This window comes from Charadrius vociferus, unplaced genomic scaffold (assembly GCF_000708025.1).
Source record: "Charadrius vociferus isolate BGI_N301 unplaced genomic scaffold, ASM70802v2 scaffold163, whole genome shotgun sequence".
Classification (NCBI taxonomy): Eukaryota; Metazoa; Chordata; class Aves; order Charadriiformes; family Charadriidae; genus Charadrius; species Charadrius vociferus.
The window spans coordinates 14,034,566-14,049,285 of NW_009648332.1; the positions used below are offsets into that span (position 1 = coordinate 14,034,566).

Below are 14,720 nucleotides of genomic sequence, written 5' to 3' on the forward strand. Positions count from 1 at the left end.
ATGGGTTCAGAATTTAAGTACAAAATGACAGGGAGATTACTAAACAGCAATGAGGAAGAATGGATAAGACATAAGACACATCAAGGAGAGAGGGTAAATAAATAAATAAAAAAAAGAACCAGTGTTTAACAGGTTTTCTCTGGTAGGGTAGAAAGATTAGTTCCCACCTACAGAAAGATCAGTTGCAACAATATGTAAGAATGTGATTAGTGAACTAAGCATATATGTATATGCTGGTTCCATGTTGAAAGACTGGAATGTTAGTTTCCTTCTTTTTGAGTGGAGGAATTAACATCTTTTCAACCAAGGAAAAGTCTGAATTGGAAGTCAGAATACTTGTGTAGAAGTCGGCGAGAATTTTGGTTGTGAAACTAATTCATAAAGACTTCAAGGCATCAAGGAGAAATGGATAGCTTGAAGTGTTTGTACATTGAGTCTAACTAGATACTTAATTTGCTTTGTTCCATTGTCATATTTGATAAAGATAGCAAGTAACAGATTATTGGAAATAAAGTAATTTGTACTGGCTTTTTCTGGATTTAGAATGGCGTTTTGTTGTTGGATTTTTCCTTACAAAATTTATGGATCTGACTTTATTAGGAAATTGAAGTGGACACAAGCGGTGCAGTTGTTATATATGAAGACTTTACAAGAGATGCTTATGATCTTGGATATCAGACGTTTGGAGGTAAGTCAGTTTGCTTTGTCAGATAATGTATTGTAGGTACTGTATTTGTGTGACTTTGCGTGAATAGATTTAGTAAGTGTATGTATGACCTCTAATAGTTACTGAGTAGCATGACTTTCTTTTTTTAAAGATTTTATTAATTTAGGCCATGGAGAAGGTTATTGTTTGTAACATCCATCCGTCACCTGTTTTGTTCTATACATGCTTATTGTCTCTCTGCTTTAGGATCATCTCTGTATGTTGTTGTTTGACTTGTTTTATTTTTTGTGACAATAATCTAAATGGTCTTCTATACTTAGTGCTGTTCCATTGCTTAAATGTTGTTTATCCCACTAGTTCCTCACCCATATCCTATTATTTGTCCCATTAGCTGATCAGCCTAACCCTTAAATTCTAGGGGAGTCGATTTATAAAAGTGGATTTAGTGAAATCGGAGAGCTGCTCTCAAGAACATGGCTTCTATTTCATGTGCAGTCTTAATGAAACAGGTTAATTATTAGTTTCCATAAAATCAGTTAATGTGTATATTAACTGTAGGGATTTCAAACACATAAACAAAGAAATCCAGTGTTAAGGCTGAAACTCTTTTCAGTCCCCTTTCCCTCATGTGCTGCTCTATTGTGTATGTAGTCTAATCTGATGGTAAGGAGTGCTGGAAATTTGCAGCCAACTGATTAGAGTTTCTTTTCTTGAAGTAGTAGCTTTTTTTTTTAATTGTGTGGTTTTTTTCATTTTAAGTGCACTGAAGGAAAGTAGGAGCCCTGCTGGGGCATCCCAGTTTATGTGTAGATCCAGGTTTCCATTCCCCAGCTTTTAACTGGATGGGCACTTGAATTTGTGACCTTGAGGGGTGAGATAAGGGCCATTTCACTCCACAGAATGTCATACCAGGTGATTTTTACAGCACTAAAACAAGTGATCCTTTGCATGTTTCCAGGGTTGGTGGTAAGGCACTAAGTGAAATTTAAATCCTGAGATCAGTAATGGGAATTGCCTTTGTGGATGAGGGGTTGTTTTTTATTTTCATATTGAATTAAAAGAAAATATCTTTTGGATAGGAGTTTTTCTCCTCTCCAGATCAGAGCAATTTTTAAAGCTGTTTGCTATAAAATGAAAAACCTTTGGGTAAGCAGTTCATCAGTGGAAGTGTTTTCAGTACTCAGTGACACTTTTAGAGCCACAGAGCTCTTGGCAAGTTTTTTGGGTGGGTTGTTTTTTTTTTGTGGCTTTTGTTTTTTGGTTGGTTGTGGTTTTTTTTTTTGTTTTGTTTTTTTTTTTAATTATGCTGCTGTATGTTCCTTTCTGTTGCTGTTTGGATGGAGGCAGATTTCATGGAGGCTGACCTCTCTCCTAAGGCTGAACTGCAAAGCAAAACTAAGTGATCATCTTTTCCTGATCTAAAACTACTCGCTGAATAATTGTTTAACTTTGTCCATAGGCTTTTAAAGCAGACATAAGAAAGGCAAACATCAGTACACTTAAGCAGAAGTTCAGTATCCTTAGAAGTCTTTAATGTTGCAGAAGTAATTTTTAGTCATTTACTTGTTTGTGCTCTTACCTACTTGCCAGCTGATAATTTAATTAAGTTGTTCTTTGAAGGTTTGGTTGGGTTTTTGTTTGTGTGGTCTTTTGGTGTGTGGGTTTTTCTGTTTGCGGCTCCCCCCTGCCTCCCCCAGCTGGCTCTTCCTTGACTGGTTTATTTCTGAAAATCTTTGGAATGCCTTTCTGTGAAATCAAGCAAAGTCTAGTGGGGAAAAATAAAAAAGTTGTTGAAGTTCAAGTTGGGTACCATATCTTAATGAAACACTGCCTTGTCTCCCTTATGAGAACCTTTGCTTTTGGTTTTGGAAACTGCCTTCTCAGAAGAAGCGAATCACTTTAGATGGTTTCTTTTTGTGTAAGCAATGGCGCTCTAAAACTGTGGAGAGTTTTAAAAAACATGTTTCTCCCCATGCAACCCCAGTACCCTTTCCTGGCCACTTGAAGAGCAAGACTTTAATAACTAGGCTCATCAGGGTAGGGTTTGCTTTAACTCTGAATTTCCTTACTTTTATGAGTATAATCTAGAGTATAACCCATTAACTACTAAGTATTAATTGTTGGAAGCAAATGTTTAAATTGATTGTCTTTAAAGGAGGAAAACAAAGCAAAACTTCTATGGTGGTTAAATAAACCATTGAACCACTTTGGTATAGGGTCTTTCTGTGCATTTTGAGGTGTTTGTGGAGGATACAGGGAAGATAGGTAGTTTTACTGGGTTGGTTTTTGTTGGTGGTTTTTTGGTGTGGTTTTTTTTTTTATGGGATGTAACATTTTAAAGTGCTTCTACTATATGTTAAGATGGCAAAGGAGAAGCTAAAAGTGAGGAAGAAGAAAAGCGGCGAATTGAGGCCAGAAGAGAGAAGCAAAGGCGTAGAAGGGAAAAAAACAGTGAAAAATATGGTGATGGATACAGGTTTGTGCTATGACTTCGCTCTTGTGTGTGGTGTTTTTCTTCCCCTTTATCCTTCTGTAAGAATGTCTTCTTTCCTGAAAGCCTCTTTGGACCAATATTAGGAAAAAAAATGCAATGAAGAAATGAGCAAAAAAACTCCACCCCCTCAATCCCCAAAACAAAACAAAAAAATTAAGCCAAACAAACAAAAAAACCCTGAACCAAAAACCCAGCATGCAAATTATGTGGCTTAAAAGACTGGATGTTTCATTAAACCTCTGCTGTATCAGCAAATACACAATTATCTGACCCCTTCTCCCCCACAAGTGTATCAGTGCACACTTGAGAAGCAGCTTAGAATGGCACTGTTTTTGAAGTATATATTTTAGAACACGTATTCATCCTGACTTAGTGAGCTGTTAGAAATTGGCTTTATTCTGATTTTATATGTATGGTCAGCTATTTTGCAGCAAAAATAAATAGATATTTCTGTAGCTTTTCTTAGTCTTGCCACAGCCAAGCAGACTAATGGCCAGCACTGTACAAGACTGTTCTGTGTCAGTGCAGTATCTGATCATAGCGTTAGTCCCTTTTTCTCATTGTACTGAGGTGGCCATATTTCTTTATAAAGCTTACATAGTTTTTGTAAGGAAAATGAGCTTTAAGTGAATTCTTTTGACTATTTGTGGTTAGGAAATCATGGACTGGCTTGACTATGAAAAATACTACAAAAGGTGACACAAACTAGTGAGTTGTGATAGATACACTCACAGAATAATGTGGCTTTTAAATGGATAGCTTCTGATTTCAGCAGTGTTCATCTTTTGCGTAGATAATTCATTACTCTGAGATTGGATTGGTTTATATTTGGTTCTTGTAGCAGTTACTTTTTATAATGGTAAAATACTGGATTTTTTTTTTCCTTTTCACTTAGGCTTCTTTAAAGAATGTGTTTCCTATTTGTTTTCTGATTATATTTGTAAAGTCCTCATAGTTTTAAGGAGAGAGGGAATAATGTTTCTTTAATAGTAATATTATTTAATATATTTCTCTTGGTAGAATGGCATTTACTTGCTCATTTTGCAAATTTCGAACATTTGAAGAAAAAGAAATTGAGTCACATCTGGAGAGTGCAGCTCACCAGGAAACGTTGGATCATATCCAGAAGCAAACCAAATTTGACAAAGTAGTGATGGAATTTCTTCATGTAAGACAACTGGTTTTTGATCTATATAATACTGTTAGATTAGAATGTAGTTGCAATTTACCATTTATCTTCATAATGTGCTTAATTTATCATCGTTGTTCTTTTTGCTGACAACTTTTGGTGCAGCACATATTACTAAGTTGAAGGAAATCCAGAGTCTGCAAGATAGTGTTACTTTTACAATTAGAAGTATTGCCTTAAATAGCAATGCTGTTACTTCTTATTACAGAGCTATTCTGAGTAGTATTTTAAGTACGGGTTCCTATTGGATTATAAACTATCGTACATCAAATGGTTTACAATTTATTTTGATTCTCTGTAGGAGTGTATGGTGAATAAATTCAAGAAGACAGCTATGCGTAAGCAACAGACAAGTAACCAAACAGAAAATGCTCAAGCTGCTGAAAAAGATATAATGGAAGGTGAGTAATGGTTTTATGTCAAAGTGCATACTGTGGAGCTCTGCTTGTCCTTTTCTCCTTTCATTCTTCTTTGAATGTGATAAAATATTTGGATTAAAATGATCAGTTTTCACAACTTTTCTGTACCTGGTTGGGATTCCTTGCTTCATTTCTGATATCACGTGGAATGTAAGCACAGTGGGAGACAGCAGACCTTATTTATGTTTGCTGTCCAGGCAGCCTTGTCAGAAAGTAAGATAACATTGGGCTAGGTACTTGACAAACAGAATTGTGCGGTCTTTGCTACAGTCTCATTCCGTATAATGCGTGAGGTGTAGCAACAGGTGGATGAAGATAGATTGAAAGAGAGCATGTAATAAAGCAGTAAGATGATAGTGGTCAAATATGAAGGCAAGGATCTGGGTAATGTAAGTGGTAGTGTAGTTGTAGTTTTGAGGGATACTGACACAATGGAGGAGTTTGAGCACTTTCTTGGCTATCCAAGATGCATCTTGGCCTGAATTTTTTTTCCCCTTGGCTGCCCGACAGGCTTCTAGAGCATGTTGTGTTCCTGCCTTGCTGCAGCGTATCCTTTCATTTTTTTCCTTTGCTTGAGGGTTTTCAAAAGATGTGCTAGAGCCAGAGAGGACATCTTTGGAGTACTTTTACTTTAGGCAATAACTGTATTCAAATATTACCTTAATTCGAATTTAAATGCTGAAAGCTACTTAAAACCAGATATAGCCAGCATCTTAACAATTACCCAAATTCTTTTTGCATGCTTTCCTTAAGTACTGGAGAGCCTGTTTGCCTTTATGATCAAAATGTTCTGTTGGCAAGCTAGTGTTTAAATTTGAATTGGATTCACGTGCTTCTTCCCGGTGGTGCGGGGAGGCAAGAAAATAAATCAGTTGTTCTTATGAGCGATAAAGTAAATCCAACTGCTTTGGTGAAGCTTTTTTTCTTGTATCAAAATGTGTGTAATGTAAGGATATTAATTATGGTTGATTTTAAATAGACAGCATTTTTGTACATTAAATAGTTCAATTTGATTGTTGTATCATTTTTATTTCCCTCTAGATAGGTAGGTGTTCATATATTATAACCTCAGACAGCAAACATAATTGCCTAGGTCTCATATATAGTCTGTGGAGAAGGAGTTGGAGTATCCAAGTGGAAAAACTTCCTCCTTCAACATTGCCTTCAGAGAGCCTAATTTTGATGCCTGAATGTTGTGAATATTCCCCTGGGGTTCAGTGTGACATGTTTAACAACTGAGAGCTCTAATTTTCTGTTGTAAAACAATCAATTCCCCTTCCAGTTCCCTAGAGTAACACATTTTGTGTTAATGATTTGTTGTATATTCTTTGGCAGGGGTTACTGCTGATGACCACATGATGAAAGTTGAGACTGTTCACTGCAGTGCTTGCAGCGTGTATGTTCCAGCATTACACAGTTCTGTTCAGCAGCACTTAAAATCGCCTGATCACACAAAAGGAAAACAAGTAAGATAGGTGGCATTAGTGTGTGATGAAAAAGCATGCATGTTGTCTGTAGGTGAGAGCAGGTAACTGTGGTTGTAGACAGGTGCGTGGTTGTAGTTCATTGTATAAGCAAGATGTGAATGTATCTTTTGATCAACCTAAGCAACAAACTGTAAACACTACCAGACTTAATTGAGCTTATTATGTGGTTTGGACTTAAATGCTAAGAATGAGCATTTAATGCATGCAATAGGTTCATTATTTTCCTTACAGAAACCGTTAATTCAAATTTGTGTGACAATTGTAATAGGTGTATAATTATTCACTGTAAAATTTGTTTCCTAGGCTTACAGAGAACAAATAAAAAGGGAGAGCGTTCTTACTGCCACCAGTATCTTGAATAATCCTATAGTCAAGGCACGATATGAGCTGTATGTGAAGGTAAGATGCAAATAAAAGAAAAGGTTACCTGTAACATTTGCTATTTCCTCTATGCTGATGGAGTTTAACCTCAGTGCTCTGTCTTCTGGTTCTGCCTTCCGGGTAGCACACAGATTGCATATACTTTTAAAGTATTTTGCCAGTCTTGGATCGTTGTCTCAGATAACTTCATTTGCAAAAAAATTACCACCTCCAGATTTACCAGCTTTTGGGTTTGGTTTATTATTTATATGTAAATCTACTCAATTTTTAATTAGATCCTCTTGTAAGAAAAATACCAAGCTTTAGAAAAGCATCAGCAGAGTCTTCATACATCATACTAACTGTAGAGCACAAAGCACTTTACAAATGAGTCAATCTTTATGTTTAGAAGCAAAGGCTCCAGCGTGTGGCTTTGTACTGAAGTACAGTGCACACACTATTCAGCTACTTCTTATTGCATAGAATTTCTGGAAATCATGGCAGTGTACAAAAAAAAAAGCTTACAACAGTAGTTGTTGTGATCAGAGAATTGAAAAGGCATGGCAGCCTCTGTTGCAGATGCATGGCCTGAGAAACATGTAAATTAATTTTAGCAAAATGTGGTGTTTTTTCCTTCTGGACCAGTGAAATTACTTTTTTGTGTTATTAGCTATTTCTGGTAGTTACTGTTAATTGGTTTATAATTTTGTTTGTGCCCAAACAATAGGCTTTTTCAGACAAAACAGTATTGTGTTGCAGAAACATGACAAGGTACAAGCCAATGCAGAAGTTAATTGTGATTTAAAATGTCAAATTAGTGATATCCTGCAAAATTATATATGGTTGGGTGCATGAATCGGTTTCAGGCTACTGTTCTATATCTGTTAAGAAAAGGTAGCAAATGACCAGATACCACAGCCTGGAATATCTGCATGCATTTCCAGCCCTCTTTTCTGGTGCTCCTTGTGGGCTGGTATGCGTGTGCGTTGTTCCCTACAGCCCCCTAGTGGGGGATTGGTAAAAGGGGGAATGGAAATTTGCCTTTCATCAGCTGGAAAACTGAGGAAGATAAAATTTGCAAGATTGTCATCACAAGGAGACCGCTGATGTTTTCAGAATGCCTAGCACTGGTATTTCCTGGGGTGGATTGAACTTAATACACTGTTAGCAGCCCCTGCTCAGTAAGATGTATCTGGCTTCTGGTTACACAAATCCCTCTCATCCTTATCCAAATGTATAATCAACTGCAGACTGAAGGAGTTCAGTTTTGTTATACAGCATGTGATGAATTGGAGCATGCTATGCATGCATTTGGTGCCTGCAGTTTTCCAGGAGAGTAGGAAATCCTTGTTACGGCCAAAAATAAGAGCTTTGAGATGAAGGGCAGCCTGGCTTGGGGAAACACCCCTCCCCACCCCCAACCAAAAAACCCTACGTCCCCCCCACCCCCCCAAAAAACCCCGCTAATGCCAAAATAAAAAAACAACACCAAACAAACAAAAAACCCAAACCCAACATTGTTCTGGAAAGTGTTGTCTCCTGTGTATGCAGTGTGGAAGGAGGCAATTCAGAGCAGGGTAGACCTGCAAATCTGTTGCATGGATTTATACCAAGTCACAAAGGCAGATTATCAACATCACAAATGCCTTTGGCAAAAGGAGAACAAAACTGCAGGTCAGCAGCTCCTGATTTTTGTGCATCCTTATTGATACAGTTTGACATGAGCAAAAAGATAAAGTTGAATTAGGGTAAGTTCTTTCTCCATTGAGGCCAGTACTAGAACCACACCCTGCTGAAAGTAGTAGGCATCCATCTCTTCACCACCGTCAGTATTTGGGATCCACCTTCCCCCATTGTTTTGTGTGAAAAATTCTGCTTAAGGCATTTTGATTGCCCCATGGAGCTCCTGAGTAACTACTTGGACAATTTAATGTGATTTGGGTTGATTGGCTGCTGGCTGACACCTAGTAGCAGGTGATTATTTCGAGGACATTTGCTGTGTGTTGCATTGTCCAAGACTTTTCAGGGTTGAAGGCTCTGGCTAATGTTTGACTGAAAATAAGGGAGTGGATCGTGGCTTCTGGTCTGGAGTAAGCTAATTCACAAACAATAACAACTGCTGTCTTACTTGGGACACCTTGGCTGCCTCTTTTGAGTGAAGTGTCATTCTATTTGTGTCTTATTTCTCTTCCCAATGCTTAACGGAAAATCTCTTTTGCCCTTTGATTTAATGTTCTGTCCAGCTAGAGACTGCTCCACATGTTTGCTGTATGTGCAAAAGGAAAGAAAGCAAATAGATGCATCCATTTTAAAGAAATTTAAAGCTTCAAATGTGTCATTCTTGAGTTCCATTTTTCCTTAATTGTATGTTTGTAATTTGGACTGTGGAAAGGAAGGCAGGAAAAAAAAAAATTGGCTATAAACATTTTAAAATAGTTTAATATGTAACTATTTAATTATGTAGACAGTTTAGATTTTCAGATTTCACTGCAAAAATCTTCTTTTTGAGAAGTAAATGCAAACGTGGTAGTATTTACCTGTAAATGCTAAGTATGCATACTTGAACTTGAATCTTTCAGCTAGTTCTGTAAGCTTGGACACATCAGCTGTAGCAAAGATGTAAAGGTTAAATCGCCCCTGGTAACTTTCACTGAGTTAAGCTATTTTTTTAATTTTTAATTATTTTTTTTAACATGATAAAGGTACCTCTGGTGTCCATTGAAAATGGAAGGATCTGTATGGAGTTTGCCTAAGACAATCACTCGTGTGTTGTATGTGGCATTTGTTTGTTTCAAGCCATTTGCAATTGATGTCCCAGCTCCATGGAAGACAGCTTCAGTAAATTAGATGTTGTGGCTTTAGAAGAGTTCATGGTGTTTATTATAGAGGCTTTTATCTTTGTTATGCTTCTGGTCAGTGACTAGAGTTATGAATGGAAAGGGAAAAATACCCAGAGTTCCAGGTAGGGCTTGGCAGCGTTTGTTAGTGCCACAGCACGAGAATCGTAATGGTGGAGAATAGCCTTTCTTAAAGGTGGACTTCTTAATTTACTGATGCATCTTCCTTGGGTCTATTAGTATTGGAATAACTCTGTCATGTGTACTGTTCTTCCAGTCTTTTACTGAACCCCCTCTGTTAAGACTGTCACTTTCTGTATCATGTCTTCTGGTGTGAAATGCTGCTTCTGTTCCCTGTGCTGCTGCTGCTTTGGAGCTGGTGTCTGTGTTATTGGAAATCTCTCTATTCAGGTTCCAGAAAACTGCTGTACTAGAACTGAGGTTTGCAGTTGTCAAAACTTGCATGTGATCTTTATGGTCCTAATGGTGCTTGTGACCATCTCTTACACTATCGTATTCCATGATTTTTTTTCAATTCCTATATTTGAAAATCCAATTCAGGGCTTAAATTAACAACATATTGTTTGCATCCTGTCCTTTGTATGCAAGGAACCTTTCCCTTAATTTCTTGTTTGATACCTTCATCGTAAATATTTTAATCAAAGAACCTTGTTTCTTACCTTTGCCGTTCTTTTGAAGAGCCCTCTTTCCCCAGTGTTGGTCTTGTGTGGTACCCTTTTATGCTTCCAATGTACTCTCTGTATACTTTTCTAAAGTTCTTAATGTCTCCTTATTCTCCTACGTCCGTATCGTAAAGAGAAGGGCAGGGAGGGAAATCCACCACAACCCACCCGCTGGCCACTCTAAAACAATCATCTTAGAAGTTTTATGAACCTGTAGCAAGTCCCTTTATCGTAAGGAGGAAAAAAAAAGACAATCTTGTTTCTCAGGCAGAAAGTTACCACTTGATGAAGTCATGACTATCTCTAATTTTGGACCGTTTAGAACTTCCTAGGTAGAACGATGTCTGTGATTAAAAGCAGCTTGGATGTTGCTCAAGAGAAGCATCATAGAGGTTGACATTTTCTATCGCTATATCCCAGGGCTGTTTGATCCTGTGTATTAGTGAAGGCACTCTAAAGTTTACCAGTTAGGTAGGCAGACTTTGGTATCTTTTTGGGTCAGGTTTGTGAGACCAGTTACAAATAGATATAGAGAGTGAATTCTGGGGACACTTCAATCCTGAAGCTTTGGTTATAAATACCAGTTCACAGTCTTAAGCTTTATCTGTAATTTAAATATTCTAGAGACAAGGAACCCAAAGAATGCATCTCTTGGGAATAAACTACTTACTTCTTGTATTTTTATGCTCTGTAGGCATCATAAAGTCATTCTGCGGGAGTTCAGTGGTGTGCCTGTGTTTTGTTTTCTGTGGGGTTTTTTTTGTTTTGTTTTTTAAAGCTGTCTGGGAAGATGGGACCAGTGTGGCTGTCAAAATCAACTAGCATCAAAATTGGCTCTGCATGCTGTCCTGGATGCCTCTGATGCAACATCACTGGAAGAGAATGTAGTCGTTAGGATCTTCCCCTTGAGAGCAGTAACTTGAAAAGTGCATTTTTCTCTGAAAAAAAGTCAAAATCAACTAGCATCAAAATTGGCTCTGCATGCTGTCCTGGATGCCTCTGATGCAACATCACTGGAAGAGAATGTAGTCGTTAGGATCTTCCCCTTGAGAGCAGTAACTTGAAAAGTGCATTTTTCTCTGAAAAAAACAGTTGGGGAAAGCAACTGTTGTTGTATTTGTTTGTTTGTTGTATAGAGATCTGTTCAGCCAGAAGTAGTGTGCTGAATCCAGTTCTGCTAGGTTAGCCAGAAGCAACATACCGTCTCTGCAGGAATGAAATGTAACAGTTTTCTGTAGCTTGTCCCCAAGAGTTGGGGATGGTCAGATGTTGTCTGCAGGACTGTGGGAAGTAGTCCCTTTTAGAAGTGTATTCTTTAGCTACAATTATGCTTAGCCTAGACATGAGGGGATTTTAATCTTTCCTTTTGTATCAGACCTATAAAAGGGCTTCTGATGCCCTTGTGAACCGTTTACAGAGGAAGGCTACCTGTTGTTTTCTTTTGCTAGGAAACAATGCCATATGAAACTCTTAATATACCTGTCTTGCCTTTGTAATACCTACTGATGAGCATGTATTTGAGGCTAACCAGGTGGAGTATTCTTAACTCAGTAATTAGCTTATTTCTGTCTGTCTTTGAAAAATCCTTGTTCCTGTACCCAAATGTGGTTGAAGATATTTGAATGCAAGGAAAATGGCACTAGAAGCTCTGCAGTCAGGAGGTCTTTTGCACTTCTATCCAAAAAGGAGAGTAGATGAGTACAATTTTGGGGAGTTGTACTAATCCTTTTGAATTAAGGCCTGGATGCTCAGTCTTTTATTTCACAATGCTTTCCATTGATGTTGGAATTGAATTGGTTTGGGCACTCGCTTTTCCATATGTGTGTTGTTTTTGTTTTTTTTAATGAAACAGTTTACTATGTTAATAAATATTTTTGGTATATCAACGTTGGATACTTACCTATTCAGTGAAATACTCCTTGGTGTTTTGTAGCCCCATGGTGCTTGGCAGTAATAATGAGCCATCTAAAAGGGGCACATTTTAACCAAGATGTGGGATTTTCTTGTTTTCATGGGCCTCAGATAAGTTATGATACCATCTTTTTATGTATTTGACCCTTACCTATGAGAATGTACTTCTAAAACAGCCAAACTTGGTATCTTAAAGAAGTTTAAATACTACCTTATTCATAGGGTTTAGACATGTCATCTATGTCTTTGATTAGGCTATGAGTTGATTGCACTCAACAGATACTACCGCCTAACTGCTGTAGGTTGGCCATTACAGAGTGAGTGCATAAAATTATCCTGGGACTTGGAATAACATGGTCTTGAAGAATTCTGCTTTCTTTGGCTTACTCTTGAAATCTGAGTTTATGCTTTTTCTTTATTTAACAATGAAGCCAAGCTTTTGTTTAGTGGCATTTGCTTAATGTTTTTACAGCCTTCTAATTTTTCAGTGATTCAGTGACCCTACCTGAAAAATGTAACTGAATTAAAAATATTGAAATTTCTTTTTGTAAGTAAGCAAGCAAGGACAAGGGGCCTAGTACTCAATTTTTCTTTTTGATCATGTTTTAAATAATATTATTGAAATCCCAATTCTAGTGTAGTTAGTGATTGTTGTCATATGTTCAGATCAGACTTACTTGTCAGATGTTTGAACATGAAAGTAGCTTTCAAGAAGAAATTCCTAATACTTCATGTTGTTATTCTTTATTGTTTAATGATTATTAATAGTTCTTAAATATCTGAAACAAGCGAAAGCTGAGGTATGTCTAGTACTGAATTATTGTGTGAAATAGAGAAAATGTGAAGCTAGAATGCCAACATACTTAAAATACTGTCTGAGAAATCTGCATGATAATTTTTCTAGATCAGCAATGGAATGAATTTCAGGCTAGTCAATGTAATTAATTCTAGATTTTTTTTTATTCGTTTACTGAAGAGTTTGTCTTTTTGATAGAATTATTCAGAGTGAATAAAGACTGTAAGGAAAAGCAGAAGGAAAGTTCTATTCAGATTCAGTTTTAATTGGGGAGAAAGAGGAAGCAGCTGTAGTTCTTAAAACATGTTGAAACTTAACCATGTAACTTTTAATTTACTGAATGTTGAAGTAAAACTGAAGTTTGTGTGTAGCTTTGGATTTTTCTTAATGCCATTTCTACTTTCATTAAAACAGTTTATTGGGATCCCAGTTTCCACTGTGCATAAAAATGAGGTGTTGCTAATTTTAAATCAAATCTGTTTTGATTGGGGGGCAAGGGGGAAGCCTGAGCTGTTAAAAAGCTGTATAAAATACCATAGTGTTGCTTAGTGGCTCCCCTTTTCATTCACGAAATGGCAAGTATTATTTTATGTTTGAAATGAGTATCAAAGTGTTTGTTTTCAATCTTCTGTTTCAGGGTGAAAATCCTTTTGAAATTAATGATCAGGCTCAGGAGCAGCAGGCAGAAGAAGAGGAGAAAGCTGACGAGCCCGTGGAGGGGGAGGAAGAAGAGGAGGAAGAAGAGGAGGAAGAAACTGAAGAACAAACTGACTTCACTTTAGACCATACTGAAGATAACTAAGTGCAAGAAAACGAAAATATATTGGGGGGGAAAAACAGCTTTTTATTTCTGCTCTAAAGTGGCTAAGACTTTTTAATAGTCTCAGATGAAGTTGTTGAAGATTCCCCACCGTATGCATGCATTCCATTTCGTGGAGAACTTGTTTATATAATTCCTCTGTGTTTCTGATTTTGTTTAAAATGAAATTAAGACTATTTTAGTTGAGCTTTTTATAGCAAACTGACTGTTAAAGCTGATTAAAACATTGTGTTGTATATTTTTTTAAGCATCCTATTTTTTTGATGTGTGTATTGAAAATTGGATATAATAATAATTTTGGTCTAATCAGTTGAAAAGAAAGGCGGGTCTGTGGGGTAAATATGTTAAATGCTGTATGTGGCATAAGCTTAGCATATTTACCTCTTAGTATAGAATGAGTAACTTCAAAAATCGTGCTGTTGAGTGTGGCTGTTTTGGGGACTGCATTGCACTCTGTATAATAGAGTATGTGTTATAATATGCCTTGTAGCTTTTTGTGATAAGATGTACCAGTTTGTAGCAATAAAACACTTAAGAAATGTTACTTTTTAAAGTGTCCATAGTTAAGTATTTCAAGTATTTCCTCGTGCTGACTACCAGATTGGTTTCAAATCAAATCGTGAATGATATTATGACTGAAATGGTCTAAAATTTGTCGTTGCATCTTAGTGACTCATGTTATTTATTGCTGATTTTTGATGTATTCAGACTCCACATACCAGAACAGATAAGCACTTTAGCCTTAATAGTGTGCCTAGGGGAAGCATGCTTTCAGTATATTTACGTGCTGTGCACTGCTGTCTATCTTAGAAATTATATATAAGTATGCTTGTTTTTTTCCCCACAGTTCCTTCTAATCCAGCTTTTGACTAATGAGAACTGGAAATGTCTGATTTAACTATTTCTAAGTACAGCTAAGTAATTTGCTTCATTTTTCCTTAAATGTGGTAACTTAACATAAGTAACTGTACAATCTGTTGTGGTCATTATGGGGAATTTTTTCAGAATCTCATCATATATGTAACTTGTGCACCTTTCTGTTGGAGAACCTTTGTGC

At 36.9% G+C, this 14,720-nt stretch overlaps 1 protein-coding gene across 1 annotated transcript in view; it reads left to right on the forward strand.

Annotated features, from left to right (window-relative positions):
* The window catches only part of ZNF326 (zinc finger protein 326), a 28,571-nt gene extending 14,367 nt beyond the window's left edge, over nt 1–14,204 (forward strand). The window contains exons 6-12 of the mRNA XM_009884732.1: nt 601–688; nt 3,029–3,143; nt 4,182–4,329; nt 4,652–4,751; nt 6,105–6,235; nt 6,560–6,655; nt 13,481–14,204. Coding sequence (XP_009883034.1) covers nt 601–688; nt 3,029–3,143; nt 4,182–4,329; nt 4,652–4,751; nt 6,105–6,235; nt 6,560–6,655; nt 13,481–13,645 — 843 coding nt within the window. The 3' untranslated portion in view covers nt 13,646–14,204. The remainder of the gene's footprint in view (nt 1–600; nt 689–3,028; nt 3,144–4,181; nt 4,330–4,651; nt 4,752–6,104; nt 6,236–6,559; nt 6,656–13,480) is intronic.
* Nucleotides 14,205–14,720: the final 516 nt, after the last annotated feature.